The sequence below is a fragment of the Alosa pseudoharengus genome, unplaced genomic scaffold (assembly GCF_046254945.1).
Source record: "Alosa pseudoharengus isolate Yale_2024_CS ecotype anadromous, Long Island Sound unplaced genomic scaffold, YU_APseudo_1.1 YU_APseudo_1.1_scf_5, whole genome shotgun sequence".
NCBI classification, from domain to species: Eukaryota; Metazoa; Chordata; class Actinopteri; order Clupeiformes; family Clupeidae; genus Alosa; species Alosa pseudoharengus.
Window position 1 is genome coordinate 6,133,220 of NW_027468837.1, and position 20,094 is coordinate 6,153,313.

Sequence of the window (20,094 nt, forward strand, 5' to 3'; positions counted from 1 at the left end):
TCCTTTACACGCAATTACAACAAATCAGTTGTGTACATCGGGGTGGGGTGGGGATGTAGGCTATGAGCCTCTTTCAAGTAGCCTTCTTACAAACATTAGACGAAATACTCTTGCTGGCTTGCATATGTTTTTCAGCCACTCTGTGGTTTGACATGAAACACTACATTATCTGCCCTATACAAGAAAAAGAACGCTGGCTATGAACACCTCACGTTCTCCTTCCAGAGTTGAATTTCGCATGATAACAGACTTTACTGTGATCAAACAGTGCATAATCATATTTTCTGTCCTGATTCCGTTTGAAGTCACGTCGCCAATATATTACCTAGCCTACTCACTCTACTACCTAGGCTACTTATAGAGAGTAGGCTACCAGTCTACATCAACTCTTACCGTTACTGTTACTGGAGTATCAAAACGCTACTTCACTGAAGTTATCGTTAAGTTTTGCTTCTCTCTTACAGAAGGATAATGCATGACTGTCGACTTTAAAAATAAACCCAACACCAGTGTTTACAACAGGCTTCCCTTTAAAAGCCAATCGCAACTTCACATTTCAAAGCTTTGGAACAATACGCAGCTACGTCATAAATCATACACTTTTCCAACCATTTAAAGCTTCAGATTAAATGCATTGTCAGCAACTATAGGCTACATGACACATTATACCATATTTACATGGTATAATACCATATTTATACTATATTAAATATAATTTTACATTTTACCTTCGTAGCAAAGTATGCCGATGTTGTTGTTCATTTTGTCCAAGTACTGATAGTTCAACAGGTCCATCTTCGTAAGAAGCATTTATCGGGCCAGCAAAAAGACCAGCTTTTTTGCTTTCAATCGAGGCAGGGGGAGAAATGGTGCGACCGGTCAGTTTCTCACGAATTCGTGTCCTAAAGCTAAAGGCCCAGCCTTTAACTTTTTTCAGAGTGGGCTAACAGCCTAAATCTCAGAGTTATGCGCCCCGACGCGACAAAGAATAAAATAACGGCCTGGATAAAAGTGAGTAAACACTTTTAGAACTTTTCCAATTGTGAGAGTGAAAATAAAAATATTTTTGGGGGGGACAAAGGGGTTGCGCCAGATCTCCTCACAGCCAGCTGTAAGTAGACTGCCCTGACACGCAGGCTATGCTCGGTATGACTCGTATGTACACCCGTTTCCTCTATGTGGGGTTTCGGCCACTGGGCATGCTCATTAAATCTCTAGAGCGCCTCAAATGTCAGAGATTTTTCCTGAACAAGATCAGCCCCCTGAACGCACCGAAGCACAGAGAGTAATGGGAAACTGGAGAGAGCGGGAGGCACAAACAAGGAGGGGCTATGTCAAAAATTCAGACAGGAAACAGTGCTGCCCTAGCAAAAATAACAAGCAAAGAAAACGATTTGATTATTTTTAACGTTTATCAATTAGGCTACGTTAGGCAGTCACACATTTTTTCCATACATAGGTCTAGAAAAACCGTCAAACCCCAAGTAAGACAAATTCAAACTAATAAAGCGACTAACTTAAGCAATAAAAAACCATATCAAAGTAGCTTGTCTACGTCTTCGCCTGCAAAAATATTTGTTGTTGATCTTTTTCTTGCTAGTAAAAATGTATAACCTAACCTAGACATTTTAGAGTGAGAAGCACAAAGGCCTATGACATAAAATCCGTGAATCTATCAGTCAAATAAAAAAAACTTCAAAACTAGTTACAACGTGACAGAATGCTGAACTATTTTGTAACAATGTCGAGGTCGCCTTCTTGGTGATCTGCTGCCCTCTGGTGAGTGTTTTTATAACGCCATGAACTACACTCACCATCATTGTGAGGTCAAAAGATATCTGCCTTCATTTATTTAAGATCTTGTCATTGAAATTACTCAAAACAAACAGCATAACCTACAAAAGCCAGATTTTACCTTGCCAACAATTGCCATTATTTTGTCACATTAGAAATGGATGAATAAGTCACAAACAACACCATAGCCTATAATAGCCATGTAGCACATAGATCCACCATCTCACATCAGGTAAGAGATATTATAATTTGAAAGTGACAAGGCTGAGTGTTGCATCAGTATTTCAGAGGTCAGTAAAATGCCATATGATGCTGTTAAACCAGTAGGACGGCTTATGCACAGTAGGCTAATAGCAGTGGATGTAACAAGAAGGGCGTGCCCCTGTTCTTCCACAAAAGCACAAGGTGTTAGCTTTCAAGTGGCACACTGGGTTGCTTTATTCTGGTCCCAAGTCCCAAGTGCATACCATAATATTGGCGCTTCTGGTTTGTTGGCGCTTGTGATCATGTAACTGTAATGTCCCTAAGCAGGGACACGGAAAAGTGAGAGTCAGCATAGGCAGATTTGCATTGTAGGGGTTTAACCCGTATGTGGACAATGAATGCTGCATTGAATTGTTGATAGACACACAGAAATATCCCCTTTGTAGCCGGGAGCTAAGCACGTCAATAAAGAGACATATGGTCCTGATCCTAAACATGCTGAATGCTCGGGAAGCCATACCTCTTCTTGGAGCAAATAAACTATACATCAGATGTGGCAATCTTAATTATCATTATTATTAATAAACTGAAAATGAGCCCTTCAAGGACAAGCCAGGGCAACCAACCCAAGCCAACCACTTAAAGGCCCTTCTCCAATTCAGCTGGCAACAGCCATGGTGCTCTGTACTTAGTTGAGTGTTAGGCCTACACAACTTTGTCCTATGTAGAATCATTCTTTTGTTACAAAAGCAGGAGTTTCTGACATTCATGTTCTTTAGAGAGATCAGGTAGCATCCATCATGGTTTCCTTCATACATCAAAGGAGTTGTGCTTATATAAATACAAATGTGGTGTGAACCAGGAAGTGGGAGCCTCATCACTCACTGCACTGTTTTATGTAGTAATGAAAACTCAACAGACTCTACACCCAGTTAAGCTCTCTCTGCTGCAGGGGACACGGGCAGGAAACAGAGATAGCAAAAGGAGCAGAGCAAAGGGGATTATTCAAAGGCAATAGCAGACTATTCATCGGTCCTCTCTCAGCATCCAGATTACAGGGACCTCTGTTTGACTCGCCCATCAATGGCAGAGGAGGGGGATTAGAGGAGCCTATTCATCCACAGGAGCCTACCCAGGGCTGTGGCCTGCCAACCCTACCCACCTCCTCCTCCTCCTCCTCCTCCACACCCACACACACACAGTTGTGCTTCTCCGCCTACTCACACTCAGTAAGAGCAGTGCTTCTCATTGGGTAAATCTCCCCCCCCCCCATGCTTTGGAAGAGCCATTGTCTCGTGTTTCACACACTCAGTCCCATCTCTGGGCCAAGTCAGAACAGTGCCTTCATTCAGCCGGCCTGCTTCTCCCATTGTCCTCTGCGCTGGGTAGTTTTCGGAGACAACAACGCAGGCACACAGGGTATAATTGGAACAGCCCAGTCCCTCCAGGGAGAAGGGGCTGGTGGAGGCGTCGGCGTGACAACAGCCGGTGATTTGATGTGAATTTGATGCCGGAAGGGTGGTGTATTGATCCAGCTCTCAGTACAAAGTCATTATGATCCTTTAAGATGATCATGTGTTACAATGTGTGCACATACATAGGGAGATGAATACTTCTCTATGGGAGGTGTTGAAAAGACAGTCCAGAGAACTGATGCAGCAATATTCAGTAATTGGGAACATCTGAGGCTTTGGATGTGTGCTTGATTACACATCTGCACTATCCACCATGAGCACTAACACAATTCTCTGTACATGAAGTGTAATACAGAAACATGATACTCCCCTTTCTCAATATTCAAATAAGCTAATCACATTCAATTACATGTGAAACATATGGAAAAGTATTTGTCATCATAATCAATTTCTTCACGACTAGCAGGAGGCCAACTTATTGAAGCTCTTTACAATCAATTGTGATAGCTCCCATTTATGTTTGCCAATGTTTTATTAACAATGTTTTTTGTAGAATTTCACAGGGACCTACAACACGTCAACATAACACATATTCTCAACATGTCACTTCATGCAAATACATTGTATGTAACACAATGAAAACAATGTAACCATGCTTTGGAGTGATCAATCTTGACACAATCAGTGTACAAGGCAACATGTGCCAAGGAATAAGAATTTAATTATTCCAGAAATGAGAGACTGGCTAACGTTAACTCAGAAGAAAGCGGAGAGCATCAACAAACAAGCTCTTAGCAGGAGCTTAGTGATTAGTGTGTACCCAGGAAGGTCCATATAGTCCAATAATAAAAGTAAATCCCAGCTAGGATGTTGCTGAAATGAGAGCTTTGTTCCGTGGTACAGTCCCGCCGTGTGTTAAGTAACTCCAAAGTAAGTTGATTAATGATTATACAACTCCTGGGTGAATTTCCACTGCCAGAAGTTTGGTGTTCTAAGAGATGGCCGACCAGGGCACAACTCTGAAACCATCTCCACCTCCACAAATCCTTCCCATTTTAATCGTTCCATCGATTGTTTAAAACAGGTCCAGTCACTCATACGAGAGTTCAATTTGAAAGTGTGTTGATAGATCGCTGGCATAGTAGGTGGGATTTCAAATATATGTCACATGTGAAGCCTTAAAAGACATTCCTTTGGTGGCATACACATAATCTGAAAACAACCACATAAAACATACACTTTAAAATGAAACTCTGTATGTTGACCCAGAGTGTAAATCCCATTGACTATCAGGGTGTTTAGGAAGGGCACTTAAACACTAGCAGAAACCTTGCTGAAAAGAGTTTTAAACTTTTAACAGTTTTTGTTTTCACTGTACAATATGTCTCTCAACCTTTATCTCCTAAATTTATTTGGAACATCAGAGAAAATGTGATCAAACTTCAGGTGCTACATACTAATGTAAATCATGAATGAACAATATTCGTTTTACCAGCAACACGGGAAACAAACTCTGAGGGACTGTTGATGTATGATCATACATTAGTCTCTCGCATGGCCATGCACAGACAGTGTTGACACACTTTAAAGTCCTGAATTTTATTTATTTGAGGGGATTACAAAACCCTTGTTCCCAGACAGTGTCCTGAAGAAAAGCAGAGTAACTTTTGTTTTGTTTTGCTATAGCTGACACTTTACTCTGTGATGAAACAGAACAAGGGTGCTTCCTGGTTGGGCGGGTGGGGGGGCTGTGGAGGTCCACAGGATGGAGTCAGAGAGAGTGAGCAGATCCCACAGAGGGGTCCACTTAAGGGCTAAAAAGAGTCCAAACCAAATCCACTGACCATACACCACCATCATTAACCAGATTTTATAAATCGCAACGCACAACACAACACAACACAACACAACACAACTCGACTGAGATATACAGTGTCACTCACAGACAATGCAGCAATGGAACGTGTAAGTCTCTACTTTCTCCTAAACATGGCAGATATGAGCAGGAGGACTGGGGGCAGAGCACAGTTTTGAGAAGCAGCCACCATAAACAACAAGGGCACACAGAAAGCGAGTGAGTCCCCCAAGGCCATTTCACAATGTTGTGAAAGTAAAAAAAAAATCTGGATCCATTCCTTGATCTTGATCCACTTCAAAATATAATGGGTTCTTCCTTGGCTACTTCGCTTCACCAAGTTACATAAAAAAAACGTCTAGATGTTTTTTTTTTTTGCATAATCGCATAGTAGACAAATCAAAATTAAAACATAACCTCCTAAGTAGGAGTGAAAAGAATATGTTCCATAAGACTTGGGGACAGGTGAATGGGTGACTATGGCTCCAATCCAGACAGGAAAACTGCTGCCCTTAAAGATACCTAACAGGAAAGTGAGGCAACAAATTCTCTTTTAATGTCTTTTAAGATACCTTCAAACTATCCCTAAAAACAGTAGTTTTTGAAGGCAGCTGCAATGCATCCTCTATGCTGCCTATTGCCCACAAAACTCTCTCAAACTTCTGTGAAAAGTAAACAAAACGGTGGATGCAACTCTACTTACAGCTGTTGATTGTATTGAAATGTCATTTGTTTGACATTTTTTGCTTAGATTTTTCAAAATCTAGTGAGAAATAAACACTGTACCACCATTTGATTATATTGTCGCTGTAACCATTGATAGTGTCTCATGAGATTTATGTGGCATCTGTGAGCAAACTTTCTAACGTTAACCTGCTAGCTTACGAAAGCTTGTTAAACATTCTTGCCACGTGCAAACGCCAATACCGTAGTGTCGACGTTATCTTAAGACTGTTCAAAACCACCGTTCTTAAAAGATGCCTTAACTACAAAATCATATCTTATGAGGCACATCTCTATCATGGCAGCAAGGCAACAGGGCAGATGCCTTCCATTTGGAACACACCCCATATCTCTTGTCTTGCTTTGCTACACAGACGTCGCTCCCGTCGACAATCCCTAAAGCAGCTGCAGGCCACTCTCCTTCGTTGGCTCACCGTCTTGGCTGTTGCCTGAATCAAGCGCCCAATCAGCTGTGCAACCTCAGCTCTCTGACACACATGCAGACAGCTGTGATTTGACCTCCTGACCTCCGAGCTCGGCTAGCCCACCCCCTCTACTGTAAATTGCTCAGCAATGCTGGGAGTGGGGATGTGGGCAGTGAAGAGTACACCTCTCCCCCTGCTTTGCCTAATCCCGCATTCACTCCTGATTACTCTGAGAACCATACCACAATTCAAACCCAGCCTCTCTCACATGATCCTTTACAAGTGAAACTGGAAATACAGTTCGGCTTTCAAATGATAAACTTTAGGAGAGATCATTAGCCAACCATTCCTGGACTGCCAGTGTGAAAGCAGGCATTGTTGATGTGCAACTGCCTGGAACTCTTTCCCCTGGGGATATGGCCCATGCAAATAGCCCTCCTTTGCATGTGATCCGAGGGGACGAAAAGAGTGCTTGACCAGTAGAAACAGGAGATACATGTGAATGCAAAACAGACTTTTTTGTGTGATTGTTGAATTCTACCATTCAAATATATCCATTGTCTGATAAACGCTTTGAAGGATTTTTGTTTTGTTACACAAATGAACATGAGAAAATGAAAGGTTAACTAAAGGATGAACAGTTGACCAATAAGTCAGACTGTCAGGGATTTTGTCAGATAAAAAAGGAATGTTGGGCACAGGTTCACTCATCAGGACAAAGTTGAGATATCATGTGACATTCACACTGTGATCTTGAGTGGTGACTTAAAGGACAATTCCGGCGCAAAATGAACCTAGGGGTTAATAACACATGTGTTATTCGACCGTTCACTGGGATTTGTTTTCATGCTAGTCGAATGTGACCAGTTTTATTGCAAACCGCTTATTAGCGTTTAACGCTAGCCTTCGGGGCACACGTACAGAGAAAGAAATCACTATTTCTATACCACTAACAAGGCTCAAAATAGCCCCACACTTACACAGTAGCATAATGAGGGTCTCTACATGTAAACCGAAGCATTGAGAACTTTGTAAGTGTACAGGCAGTTTATTAAAAAGAAACATTACCGTTGACGTCTGGTTCACATACAGGCAGGCGCCTTGGTTAAACAGAACTGGGATGTGAAGAGAATCTCGGGTGAAACGTTGTTGCAGAAGGACTGTGCAAAAGAGAAGCACTGAACGCAACAGGAGACATAAGAGATGGCAGGTTATTTGAACGAATTTGAAGACATCGAGGATGAACCCTTATTGGACGTCCTTTAGTGCAGGGCGATATGTAGCAAAAAAAGGTGTTTGGAACATTTCATATAGATTTTTGCAAATTATGTTTTTTCACTTCTTCAGACCCTATAGTTTGCAAAACTACCTGTTTCCAATTTTTTCCCAGACTGCACAGGTCCAAAATCCAAGATGGCGGATATATCACCAAACATTGCAAATAATCGCCTTTTTAAACATTTTAAATGGATATATGTTAGGTATTATCATTATATACATACATTTTCTAATAAAATTGAATGACTTAGGTAATAAATATGACCATGGGTGACATGAGATGTCATGATTATCAACCAGTGATGGGTGTAACCACCATTACGCTATTTATTGGCATACCCGGAAAACACATTGACTGATTTAAAAGTTTCCTTCACATAACCTAATAATCATTTGAATTAGAGTAATGTTCTGCACTCACCCCAATAGATTAGATTAGAGTAGATTAGATTCAACTTTATTGTCATTGCAGAGTACAAGTATGAAGACAACGGAATGTGGTTTGCGTCTAACCAGAAGTGCAAAAAAGGAGAAAAGTGCAATGTGATATACAAAGTATAGACAGGTGGTGCATAGACAGGTCAAGAAATATAGTAATAATGTATGAACAACATACATTGAGGGGGGGGGTCTGCCTCCTTGTTGTCCCTGTCAAGGTTGCCATGGTCGTGGACACCTCAACAGGCACAGGCAAGGAGGCATTGGACAGGGGTGGGTGGGGGGGGGCTTAGTTGGTTGGTTGTCACTGGGATGGAGAGCTAGACTTCAGCTGCAGGAAAGAAGCTTCCTCTGAACCTGCTGTGCGCCTTATGCAAGCATCGCTTGCCCTGGATGGCCTCAATGGAGGGGAGTGAGGAATGCGTTGGGCAGTTTTCACCACCCTCTGCAGTGCTTTTCGGTTGTGGGCAGAGCAGTTGCCATACCAAACTGTGACACAGTTGGTAAGGATACGCTTGATGGTGCAGGGGTAGAAGTTCACCAGGAGGCCGGTGGACGTTCTTTAGCCTCCTCAGATAGAAGAGATGCTGGTAAGCCTTCTTGATCAGGGTAGAGGTGTTGAGGGTCCAAGAGAGGTCCAAAAGATGTGGACACCCAGAAATCTGAAGCTGGTGATACACTCCACTTCAGTCCCATTGATGAGAATGGGTGTGTGTGCTAGCTTTAGACTTCCTGAAGTCCACAATGAGCTCTTTGGTCTTCAATAATTCTGTTAACAGGACTTGCAGGAAATTGTGGGAACATATGACTTTGTTGATTATATGCAAGCCACTACAGCTAAGTCTGCCTTCATCCATGGTTTGTGACTGGTTTCAGAAACAGCATCCTCTGAACAATCTACAGAGAGTAGCTCAGTGCAATTAACACACACATTGGATAGCATCTTAATAGATGGCATGGCTGTTGTGCAAGAGATGGTTGTCAGGAAAAGTGACATAAACTGTTGCCAAGATCTGGCAGAATGCTTCTTTGAAAATGTTGAAAGTATGACACGAGGCTACAATGACATATACTTATTATTTAACAACTATACCATCACAAACTCCATGAAAGACAGGACGAGACAGGTCCATACAATGGGAAAAGCACATGATAAGGGATACAAAATACAAGACTCTACACCAATCAAAGACTTTAAAGCTTTCCTGGGATCGAAGGAAACCAAAGCCAACCTCATCCTCTACCTTGGTCATAAAGCTGTTGAACTATGTAAACTGCCAGTCACAGTTCACACACACAAAGGTGGCAGTAGCAGTAAGTCATTTTTGCAAAACCCTATATCTACATGTCACACAGATGTCTTGGTGCTTGCCCTTCGCAGGGTACCAGACATCAACGAAGACAGTCTCATTATCATGGCCACTGGAGAACGTCGACAAAAGATACAGCCTAGAAATCTTGACGCACCCTAGCGGCAGCAAATGTAATTTGCAGTCAGGGTAGTCTAGCAACTCTCCGTTGGCTTATGAGGTGGAAAAACCAAACTTCACTCAAGGCAATCACATCGTGTATAGAGTCAGTGGACCTATCGGGTATCCTATTGTATCCTATATCAGGAAATTGAAAGTCAACCGTTTGTCCCGTCATTTACCGTTTATCCCGTGGGAAAGGAAAGGTTTCTGTTTCAAGTCAATCAAGTCATGATGGTGTCATTAACACACTTTGTAGGCTAGTAGGTCCTCATCCATCTCCAGACGTGTTAGCTGGATGTGAGAAATTTGTGTCAGCTCCTCAAAACATGGTTTTCAAACAGCTAAAGCCCTTCGGTGGAACATGTTTAAAACTCTAAAACCCAACCAGGGAGTGGAAAAACTCGGGAACTAGGGAAATCCCATCCATATGATTGCCCTACCATCGCCTATTGCTGTCCCCATGCTCGGATTCCTGCCCGCGCAGCCTAGCGACCCACTATTTGCCCGATGACAACTCCTAATTCCTATGGACAATTCATCCCCTACACTGGACTATTTGAACTTAACACTAAATAGGATTCATGCATTATCATACTGGTTATGTAACCATCCAACCACTTTGTAACATATACCTCAGGTGGCTCTAAATACCATGTTCTATTCTCTGTATATAGACCTTACTGTCCTGTAACTGACCCCAGGCAGATGGGTCAGGCCCTTGAGTCGTGGATCTGCTTGAGGTTTCATCCTATATGTTTCTCACATTCTTGGGAGTTTTTCCTCGCCCCTGTTACTCATGGGCTCTGTCTGAATGTTTAACACTGTAAAGCGCCATGAGACATGTGTAATGTTTTGACGCTCTATAACTGAAATTAAATTGAAATTCTGAGAGCACACAGGCAAGCAAATGTTTGGGCACAAGATACAGTGCCTGCTCCAAAGATTCTTGACTCACTATCACTGGGATGGAGACAAATTGTTGATGGGCAATGGGCTCCTGTTCTGTCAAAACTTCCACCAGCACCAGAGGCTGTTGTGGAACTTGTGAAGTGTTGTTGTCTTGCCAGCCAATGCAGTATAAGGTGTTCTTGCAAGAGTAACGCAACTTTGCAGGTGTGAAGGCTCTGAGGAGATGTACACCAATATTAAAACGACAGTGACAGTGGTGAGGATAAATACTTGAGTGACAATGACAATGTTTTGTTGAACTCTTCAATAATGAAACAAGATGCAGATTTTTTTCTCTTTTTTTCCATTTTTTCTCCAATTTTTTTGGCAAATGATGCAATACATCTTTTGAAAATAGTCTGTATCTCACTTGTCTACCTTATTAGGTGTATATTTATCAAAAAGTTGACCACTTTAAGCCTTTATATTATTTTTCCGCATATATTGTCCGCCATTTTTAATTTTGCCACTGAAAATGAACAGGTTGTTTTGTATTCAATGGGGTCCTAGCAAGTAAAAAAACACCAGTTGCAAAAATCTATATGAATCGTTCCTAAAATAACACAATTCCCCATACTACTTATCTTTTCGAGTCGGAATACCAACGAAGAGCTGCGGGAGCTCCGTGAAAGGGCTATGAGAGAGAGAGCTAGAAGCTACCTGTAGTCAATACCACACACAGGCGGCGGCGATCCATACCAGAGGGACCAGATGGATCCACTAAGTTAGTACACTATACAAGTTATGTTACATCGGAGCTATTATTTCTGATAGGCCTATATTGAGCAAATTACGTTTGATTTTAGTTCACATCACCTGCCTGTATATGTGAACCAGACGTGAACGGTAATGTGTTTCTTTTTAATAAACTGCCTGTACACTTACAAAGTTCTCAATGCTTCGGTTTACATGTAGAGACCCTCATTATGCTACTGTGTAAGTGTGGTGCTATTTTGAGTCTTGTTAGTGGTATAGAAATAGTGATTTCTTTCTACTGTACGTGTGCCCCGAAGGCTAGCGTTAAACGCTAATAAGCGGTTTGCAATAAAACTGGTCACATTCGACTAGCATGAAAACAAATCCCAGCGAACGGTCGAACTCGGTACACATGTGTTATTAACCCCTAGGTTCATTTTGCGCCGGAATTGTCCTTTAATAATGTGTCTGGTGATCACTCACTTATCACTCAGTGACCACAATTTCTATTTCCCTAAAAAGCATACCGGCATGGGAATAAATGCCTATACCTCATCAACAAAAAGGGACAACAGATCATTTGTTGTTGCCCATTATTTATTATTTCTGTAGGTCATGTACAACAACAAATAATATCTAAACAATATCTATCTTTTACAGGATTGACTGCTGCACCAGATGTTGGTATAGCAATGCTGCTTTCCCACCAGCTTCTCATGAGTTCAATTTGATCAATATCAAATTACTTTTGGTCGTTTGTACCAGTCATGTTTAGTACTGTAAAGGTTGCTTCAAGCTCAAAGAACGCTAATAGCCACATACAGTATGTAGCAAAGCAAAGCCAGACTTAAGCCAGAGTCTAAGAGGTTTTGTTTAGTGAAACTGCAAAAAGGCTAAATACTTATACGCTTCACAATGTTTCTTGTTATTCTTGTTCTTTTTCCATGTACATTATGAAGATAAGATCCCATTGTGTTGTTTACCAGGACGTGGTCCAGTCACTACTCAGCTCAGTCACTACAATAGATGTACTGATCTTATACTACTTATATAGCTACTGTACCAAAACACTAATACAAATAACAATAGTCTGATGAATTATCACTAACAGCAAAATAACCTGCCATTGCCCTTAGCTGAAAAGAATACCTGCAGTTGTCCTACTGTTCCTACGCCTCTGACAGGAAGCAGCTTCTGTGTGAAGAGAGCTAACGGACACCTCATCAACTCAAGTTCAAACCAAATGGACGGAGAACAAAAAACACCAGGAGGTCCACACTTCCTCAGAAATGCTTGACCATAAAAATATTAATCTGGACTAAAAGGGGCTCTGTGGAGGTGCTATTGTAGTTCCAGTAACTGTGTGTGTGTGTGTGTGTGTGTGTGTGTGTGGATGGTGGTGACATTGTAAATGCTCAGTGCAGACACAGAGATGGCGCTCTGAGAGAGATAGCCCAGTGCCAGGCCTTGAGGACTTTGGATAGTGTGAGCTTGATTGTTGCATCAAAGTCTCTGTCCACGCTGATGAGTAAAATCTGTGTGAGTGTGAGTGAGTGAGAGAGAGAGAGAGAGAGAGAGAGAGAGAGAGAGAGAGAGAGAGAGAGAGAGAGAGAGAGAGAGAGAGAGAGAGAGAGAGAGAGAGAGAGAGAGAGAGAGAGAGAGAGAGAGAGAGAGAGAGAGAGAGAGAGAGAGAGAGAGAGAGAGAGAGAGAGAGAGAGAGAAAGAAAGAAAGAAAGAAAGAAAGAAAGAAAGAAAGAAAGAAAGAAAGAAAGAAAGAAAGAAAGAAACCAGCGCTACCTTCTGACACTGGGCCTAACACTGAGCCGCCAATCGCATAAACCATGTGCTCCTCAGCCACCTGTCTCTCTGCTGTGGAAGAGCACACAAAACCAGAGAGCCAACTGACACTGCCACTTCTGTAAGCTGAAACCTCAGCTATACTGACTGCAAGCCAAAGCAAAGACATTAAATACCACAGGATCTCAGCCTCCATTGTTCCAAACAAAAACACCTTTTAACTGCATATTGCGACATCCATAATACATATTCTACCCAGCTTTCTGTGCAGCAGTTGACTCCCTGGCTAAGGGTGTCCAATGACTAAGAGCATGAGGTCATTTCTCATACTGCCCAGTCATCCAGCCAGCATTCTTTGGTATTGTAAAATCCAAGCTTGCACTGGAATGTACATGGGAAACTGTTTTTTTATTTATTTTTTTTATTTAAAAAAAAAAACTTGGTAGCCAAACTAAGCAATGACTTCCCAACTACTGAAGAGGAGGATTTAGTATGCAGTGATCTGCCTGTTAAATATTGATTTATAACATAAGAGAAAGTCTGGGGCCTGTTTGTTTTAAATCTGGTGTTGAGTGGACCTTTGAGCTCTACAAATTTAGCGCGAGTATTTTTGAATGCCTACTTCCTTGAAAATGTCCAGATGACCAAAATTGACTCAGAGCATTATGGAGAAAAACAATGCCTCTTTCCCTGCAGGCAAACAACCCAGACACTATTGGAGACACATACATTGGTTAATCAAATGACCTCATACCAAGCTCGCCAAACTGGGACACCACATAGCATATGGAAAGGGATTTTCTGGCAGGGAATTTTCCTTTGTTTCCCAAACTGCCACCGACCAAAAACAAAAGGGCCAGTGATAAGGGTGAGTTGTCTTGCGATGACGTGGCCAGTTATCTCCGAGGCTCTGGCTGAATGTCTGGCATGCTGGTGGGTATGGGGAATTGCGTCCGAGGAGAAACTGGTCTGACACTGAGGTGCAAGACATTCCAGTGTAGCTGACCTGAATAATGCGAGGCTTTGAGTGTTTGTTGAGGGTTACATAAAGAGCTGCTTTTCTCCTAAAGCACAGACACATTTACAGTATGGCCTCAACTGGGAATGATAGTAAACAAATAATAGTGCTCATCATATCTTTATATAGGTTGACCTCTGCCAATAGGTTTAATACTTCATTTATATATAGTTGATATGAAAATAAAATTGCTATTACCAATGCTACCTAAATGTAGCTCGTCCTTTCAAGCATAGGCTTTGTGGGTTCAAAAAGACTATTGATGTGATGGATAATTTGTTACTGCCTACACACACATCCACGATCAGCACACCATACAGTAATATCTGTGCTGCTTCCTTCCCCCTACACAGGCACAGACATGCCTGAGCTCTCGGGGGGGTTCAATAGTTATTTGTTTATGCACAAACAGGGGTGGCGCTGACCACCACAGTGATCCATTCTGTTTGTTTCCTGCTAGGAGCGAGCAAACGAGCCGCTCCAGCCTCAGCATGCTGTGTTCGTCCCATGGGTGGACAGGCGTCGGGGGTGTGGGGAGGAGGAGGGGATGGGGCAGGGCTGCTGTGGACGGTCAAAGACGACACACTTCACTGGCAGAGCCAGAATGGCTATTTGAAAAGACCCACATGCGGCAGCACACGAGGCAGCCGGTCATGCATGACTGCTCTCCATCAGGGCTACACCTGTGGAGGCTCATGGTACAGCCAGCCCCCCCCCCCCCCCCCCTTCAGGGTTAGTGTGGGCACATAGCTCAATCTTTTTAAGTACGAAAAGAACATCCAATTATCTCTGGCAGAGGGCCTTCAGAGGGAGATGGAGGTGCTGCTGGAGGGAAACGTCATGGTCAACAGAGCGAGCTCAAATGGAATGTGACTCAGCAGTCACCAATCGACTTGTCGGATCGCCTTCTCTGCTGCTCGCTCTGCCACCGCCTCAATGCTTGAGACTCCAGTCAGAAAAAAAAGCTAGCCACGAGAAGCATCCATCTTTGGCATAGTTCTGATCAAATCTCCCAAACAGCGACAGGTCTGAAGTGCCACCTCACAGAACACGCGGAGAGAGAGAACATTCCGCAGGCTCCCTGTGATAGTGCATAGTTTGCAGGCTCAGTAATACTGTGGGAAAGGAACACAAGACGGGCAGACAAAGGTCACAGAAGGGCGGAGGCTTCAGGCAGACACACACACACACGCCGCCGTGAGGAGTCCAGCCTCGTTTTAGTGTGAGTGAAACACACACCACGCTCACATGTAGAAAGTTTACACATTCTGACACAAGGGCAAATCAGATTGTCTATGTCATTTCCTTGTTTGGTGTTTACATACTGAGGGCTGAACCACTCATGATGAGAGAGCATGCAAGACACTGAGTGGAATCTATAAAACTACTAGTAAGAAAATATCAGCATGAGGGGAAAAGATTCCTGGAGGAAACCTCCAGACACATGGCCAGCATTCACAATAACACCATGCAAAGTTGCACCTGGAAACTTCCACTCAGTAGAATGATTAGACAGCCCACCTGTGCAGCGCCTCATGAAAAGTCTACAGGTCGCATCTGTTGTGGTGGAGTCATGCGTCCAACTCATTAACCATATGCTTCTGCCAGCACCCGAGACAAACTAGCATTCCAATCAACCCCATTAAAGAATCTTTCCCAGGTCCGTTAAGTTCCCATTAACACTCTTTAAACTGTAGCATGGAACAGAAACACTCTGCCATTTTTGCAAAATCAACTATATGAAAACCTCGCAAAACAATATTCTTTAGCAGTGTACTGCCAAGTTTGAATATAACAAAGCTGCAAACGGTGTCCCATATGTTGGCCTAATAATCAAAAGATCTGTTAATACAATTGCTAATCGCTGAAAACCGTTACAACAACTGTCACGAGCCTTAAGACACAACAATAAAATGGATTATCTCTGCTTGCCTCCTCCCTCCCCTGTGACACACAGCCTCCTACCCAGTCTGACCCCTGACCCTTGCTGACCTGTACTGCTGCTTTCACACTGACCTCAGGGACCTGGAGGAGCCCAGAGAGAGGAAAGAACTCTCAGCTGCCTCTTCATTCTTTCTTTCTTTCACACACACACACCCACACACACACACACACACACACACACACACACAGTTGAACCATTCTGGGTTGCATGGATTTTCTTCATAATGATTTAAAAATAAAATGAATTGATTGCTATGTCCTTCTTGTTGTCACAGACAGAGCATCTCATAACCACAGCTCGACACTCAAACTCCAACCCAAACAATAGAGGAAGCGTGGGACCTTCATACAAGTATACACACATGTGAACAAACACAGAGACACTCATACAACCATGCAGGCACATAGTTAAAAGATCAGCTAATCACAAAAGAGAAGGCCATCCCCTGCCCTGGCCTTTCTAAAATGCTCTACACAGTAATGGACAGCCCTTCACACGCAGATGATAAAAGTCCAGTCCATCACAGAAGAAAAGTGACTTTCTGGACCCTTCCTTTATGTATTCACATCATTCAGTGATGCATTCCTTTCCTATGGGAACCTACTGGCCAAGCCTTAATGACAAGGATCTTCCCTCTCACACAGGAATACTTCAGTTACAGCACGAACAAAGATAGTGGCATGTACATAAACTTGTAACACTTAAACACTGATCATACAGTAAGATATAAGTATGAATGCTTCTTTTTGAAAGTTCATCTGAAGACATAACTCGGCATTGATTTTGTTCCCTCATTGATAACTGTTGTGTGGAGAGCAGGACATCTGGGTGCTCCAGAGAGTCCAGAGGAATAATGCCTTCCTCCCTGAAGGGGAAACCCCCTCGAAGGCCTGCAGACACCCAAGAGGTGGGAGTCATGACAAAACCCATCACAAGGCCCTGACAAAAGCCAAGCTTGCTGCAGCAACAGTACAGTGGGCTGGTAGCTCTGCAGCAGTGTAATCCACACCACGCTGACAAGGAGCTGCCCAGCGCTTATTAACATGACACTCCCACAGCAGCGGGGAAAAAGCTCAGAGCACCAGGCTCATAACAACCATAACAAAGGCAAAAGGCATCAATCTTTCAGGCGGAGGAAAAGAAGAAAAGAGTGGAGAAAGGGAGGGAGGGAGAGAGAGAGAGAGAGAGAGAGAGAGAGAGAGAGAGAGAGAGAGAGAGAAAAGAGTGGAGAAAGGGAGGGAGGGAGAGAGAGAGAGAGAGAGAGAGAGAGAGAGAGAGAGAGAGAGAGAGAGAGAGAGAGAGAGAGAGAGAGAGAGAGAGAGAGAAGAGAGAGAGAGAGCTCTACCAACTGAAAAGGTCAGCATCCTGTTTGGTCTTGACTGCAGGTGTGAGGAGAGGTGATGGCCAAAACAAACATGCCAAGCAAAGACAGGGGTCTGGGGGAGGTATTGTCTCAGTTACCTCCTGTTGGCAAAGAGCCGAAACCCGAAGCTGAATTCCTTTACTTCAGGCCTCAATTGGAGGAAGCTCTACAAACACCACCTCCCTCATACTTCTGAAAACAGGAGTGTTTTTCTTTTTTTAAGCCATTAAATTGGGTTGAGCTGTGTTCTCTCTTACTCAAGACACTTAAGAGGGTTTTAATCCGATTGGGGCCCATTTAATTTTGCTCCCGGGCAAAAGCTGCACCCTTTGAGTTTTACAACCCGAGCCTGCACTCCACCTGATGGAGGTCCATGAGACAAAGCCAAGTCATTAAACACCACACCTCAAATACTTTTACAAGAACATTTTCAAACATGGGCAGAAGTTGCCAATGCATGCAGTGCTTAAATGAGCTTCCTCTGCTTTGTTCTTTGCCCATGTCTAAAGTTCTGTCAAGTGGAGGTACAGCACTCTCCCGACGCTCCTCAGGGACCAGAGTAGCTTGACCTAACCCCGTCAAAGCGTGAGCAGCATGTGCGGGGAAGAGCGAGGACTTGGTTTGCACACTTCTCCCTGCTGCCCGAGTTTCAGAGAGTGGAACCGTTCCAAAGGTTTGTCATAAATGCAAACAACCAATGGGAGGAGCCTGTGCACTAGCACTATTGTGAAAACAGGTCGAGGACATTGTGCTGCAACAAAGACGCATGCATGGCCACAACGGAATGACATCACCACCCTGCAAAACAAAACACAGCAGGGGGTGGGCGTGGGGGCTGTGCTGCAGAGCTCCCAGTGCAACTTGCACACAATCACTCAAGCAGCCACCTCACAGAACGGACAACATTAAGGCATCCTAGACACATTGGTCCTTCAAAAGAATAGCCCATTTTAAGAAGATGTGGTCAGCATTTTGTAGTGGGCTAGTTTGTTCAATATCATGACTTAGTCCTGGTACTGTAGAAGAAACTGTTGATTTAATTCTGGGATCATGTTGATTTCTGGTATAGAAGCCCTGGGTATTCTCAACCTTTCTCTACTGGCTACAACAGGTTTAATAATGTAAAAGAACCCATGCTCACTTCCAACAAGCACAATACAACACAGCCCCACATCAACACAGACAAAAACCTACAACTTGATAATTCAACTACTCCAAAGCAAAAATAATTGGACACAAGTAACAATTAAAACGCCTGCTGAGGCCACTAAAAGAGAAGAAAGCAACTCTTCCAGTCAGCAGTTCAATTCACATTAGGCTTTCTGGAGGTTGTAGCCATTCAACCCCCAAAAGACCTTGCACACCCAAATTTCAAGTAGGCTCAATGCCTGCTGAGCAGGATTTGCCTCCCTCCTTAATCTAGGAAGGAATTTTCTCTGGACAGAATTGAGGTGCGATTATATAGACGAGGTGGACGCAGTGGAATGAACATCAGACCTGCCAGAAACATAGGGCATTTCAAAAGGAGCTGAGCGCTCACGCCAGCTGCTTGGGACTGGAGGCCTTCCAGAGGGTTTTATCCTAAACTTTGAATGAACTACTGCAGTTCACGTCACAGAATGTGTAGTGAATGTACTGCTGCAGTTCACATCACATACTCTGTGTGTATGTGTGTGTGTGTGTGTGTGTGTGGAGTGGGGGGTTATGCATCAGACAACATGCATGTTTCAGTGTTTGGTGACTCTTCCTGAACTGTCACCATATGTGCAATAAGACCCGTGGCAGTTGAGCTCTTTCAACAAAATCTGGGCCATTACTTCATATGCTGTTATTGTTATCCAAATGTTAATTATAAAGTTGAGTCATTGCCGAGATAACACAAGCTTTGTCAGAAATGACAAACTAGGAAAATACTGAATTGCTGTACCAAAATATGACTATGCTAAACTTATCTGGGAACTGAAAATATGTTTCTTTCACATCTCACACATAATAACAAATAGGCTAGGCAAAGTTATAGTGTCCCGACTTAGTAATCAAATACTTTTAGACTTACGTTTCTCGTCATCTGCATGAACTAATGATGCTGCTCTTGACAATACATCCAAGGGTGTTTCCATTCTTGGCAAGACCCTATTGGAAACAATTGGGAAACATCAATAAACAAAAAGCAACCACACAAAAATGTCTGTCTTGCTTCCAGGTGCTGACCAGCTCAAGTTACAGGTTTGTTTGTTTATTTGTTTGATTGATTTCGTGACTAATTGAAACACTCAAAACACAACCTAATACTTGATAGTAGACCTTGCCTATATCAGCAAGACCTTGTGTAGGCTACTGCTCAAATCAGTGGAGATTGTGCTGCTACGCTACTGTACGGCAGTTTACGTAATAACAAGTCAGTCACGCCAGATATGTATCCTTTAGCCTACGTGAAATGAATGGAGCTAGGAGACGTGTGTATTTGAGCGCAATTTCTCTGCCTCATGCTGCTTCCCACACTCAACATTCCAAGGATACCATTCCAGCATTTTGCAAGAAAATTACTTTTACGCGACACAGCTTTGCCAAGGAGAATCAACGAAGACACTTCATACTCAAACAAACCCGATCCAATTGGTAAACCGAACAAAATAAGTCGTTATGTTGCTCTAGATCACAATCGACGACCATATCACCAACTTTCAACATTTATCATTTTACTCAATGTAAGGTTTGCATAA

At 43.0% G+C, this 20,094-nt stretch overlaps 1 protein-coding gene across 3 annotated transcripts in view; it reads right to left on the minus strand.

Moving 5' to 3' along the window:
- The window catches only part of vgll4b (vestigial-like family member 4b), a 39,102-nt gene that overhangs the window by 18,373 nt on the left and 635 nt on the right, over nucleotides 1-20,094 (minus strand). For 2 of the 3 annotated variants that reach the window (XM_076268570.1, XM_076268569.1), the window contains exon 2: nucleotides 19,428-19,504. In XM_076268570.1, coding sequence (XP_076124685.1) covers nucleotides 19,428-19,491 — 64 coding nt within the window. In that variant the 5' untranslated portion in view covers nucleotides 19,492-19,504. Of the gene's footprint in view, nucleotides 1-728; nucleotides 1,263-19,427; nucleotides 19,505-20,094 lie in introns of those variants that run through there. The other variant, XM_076268568.1, reaches the window with a different exon arrangement.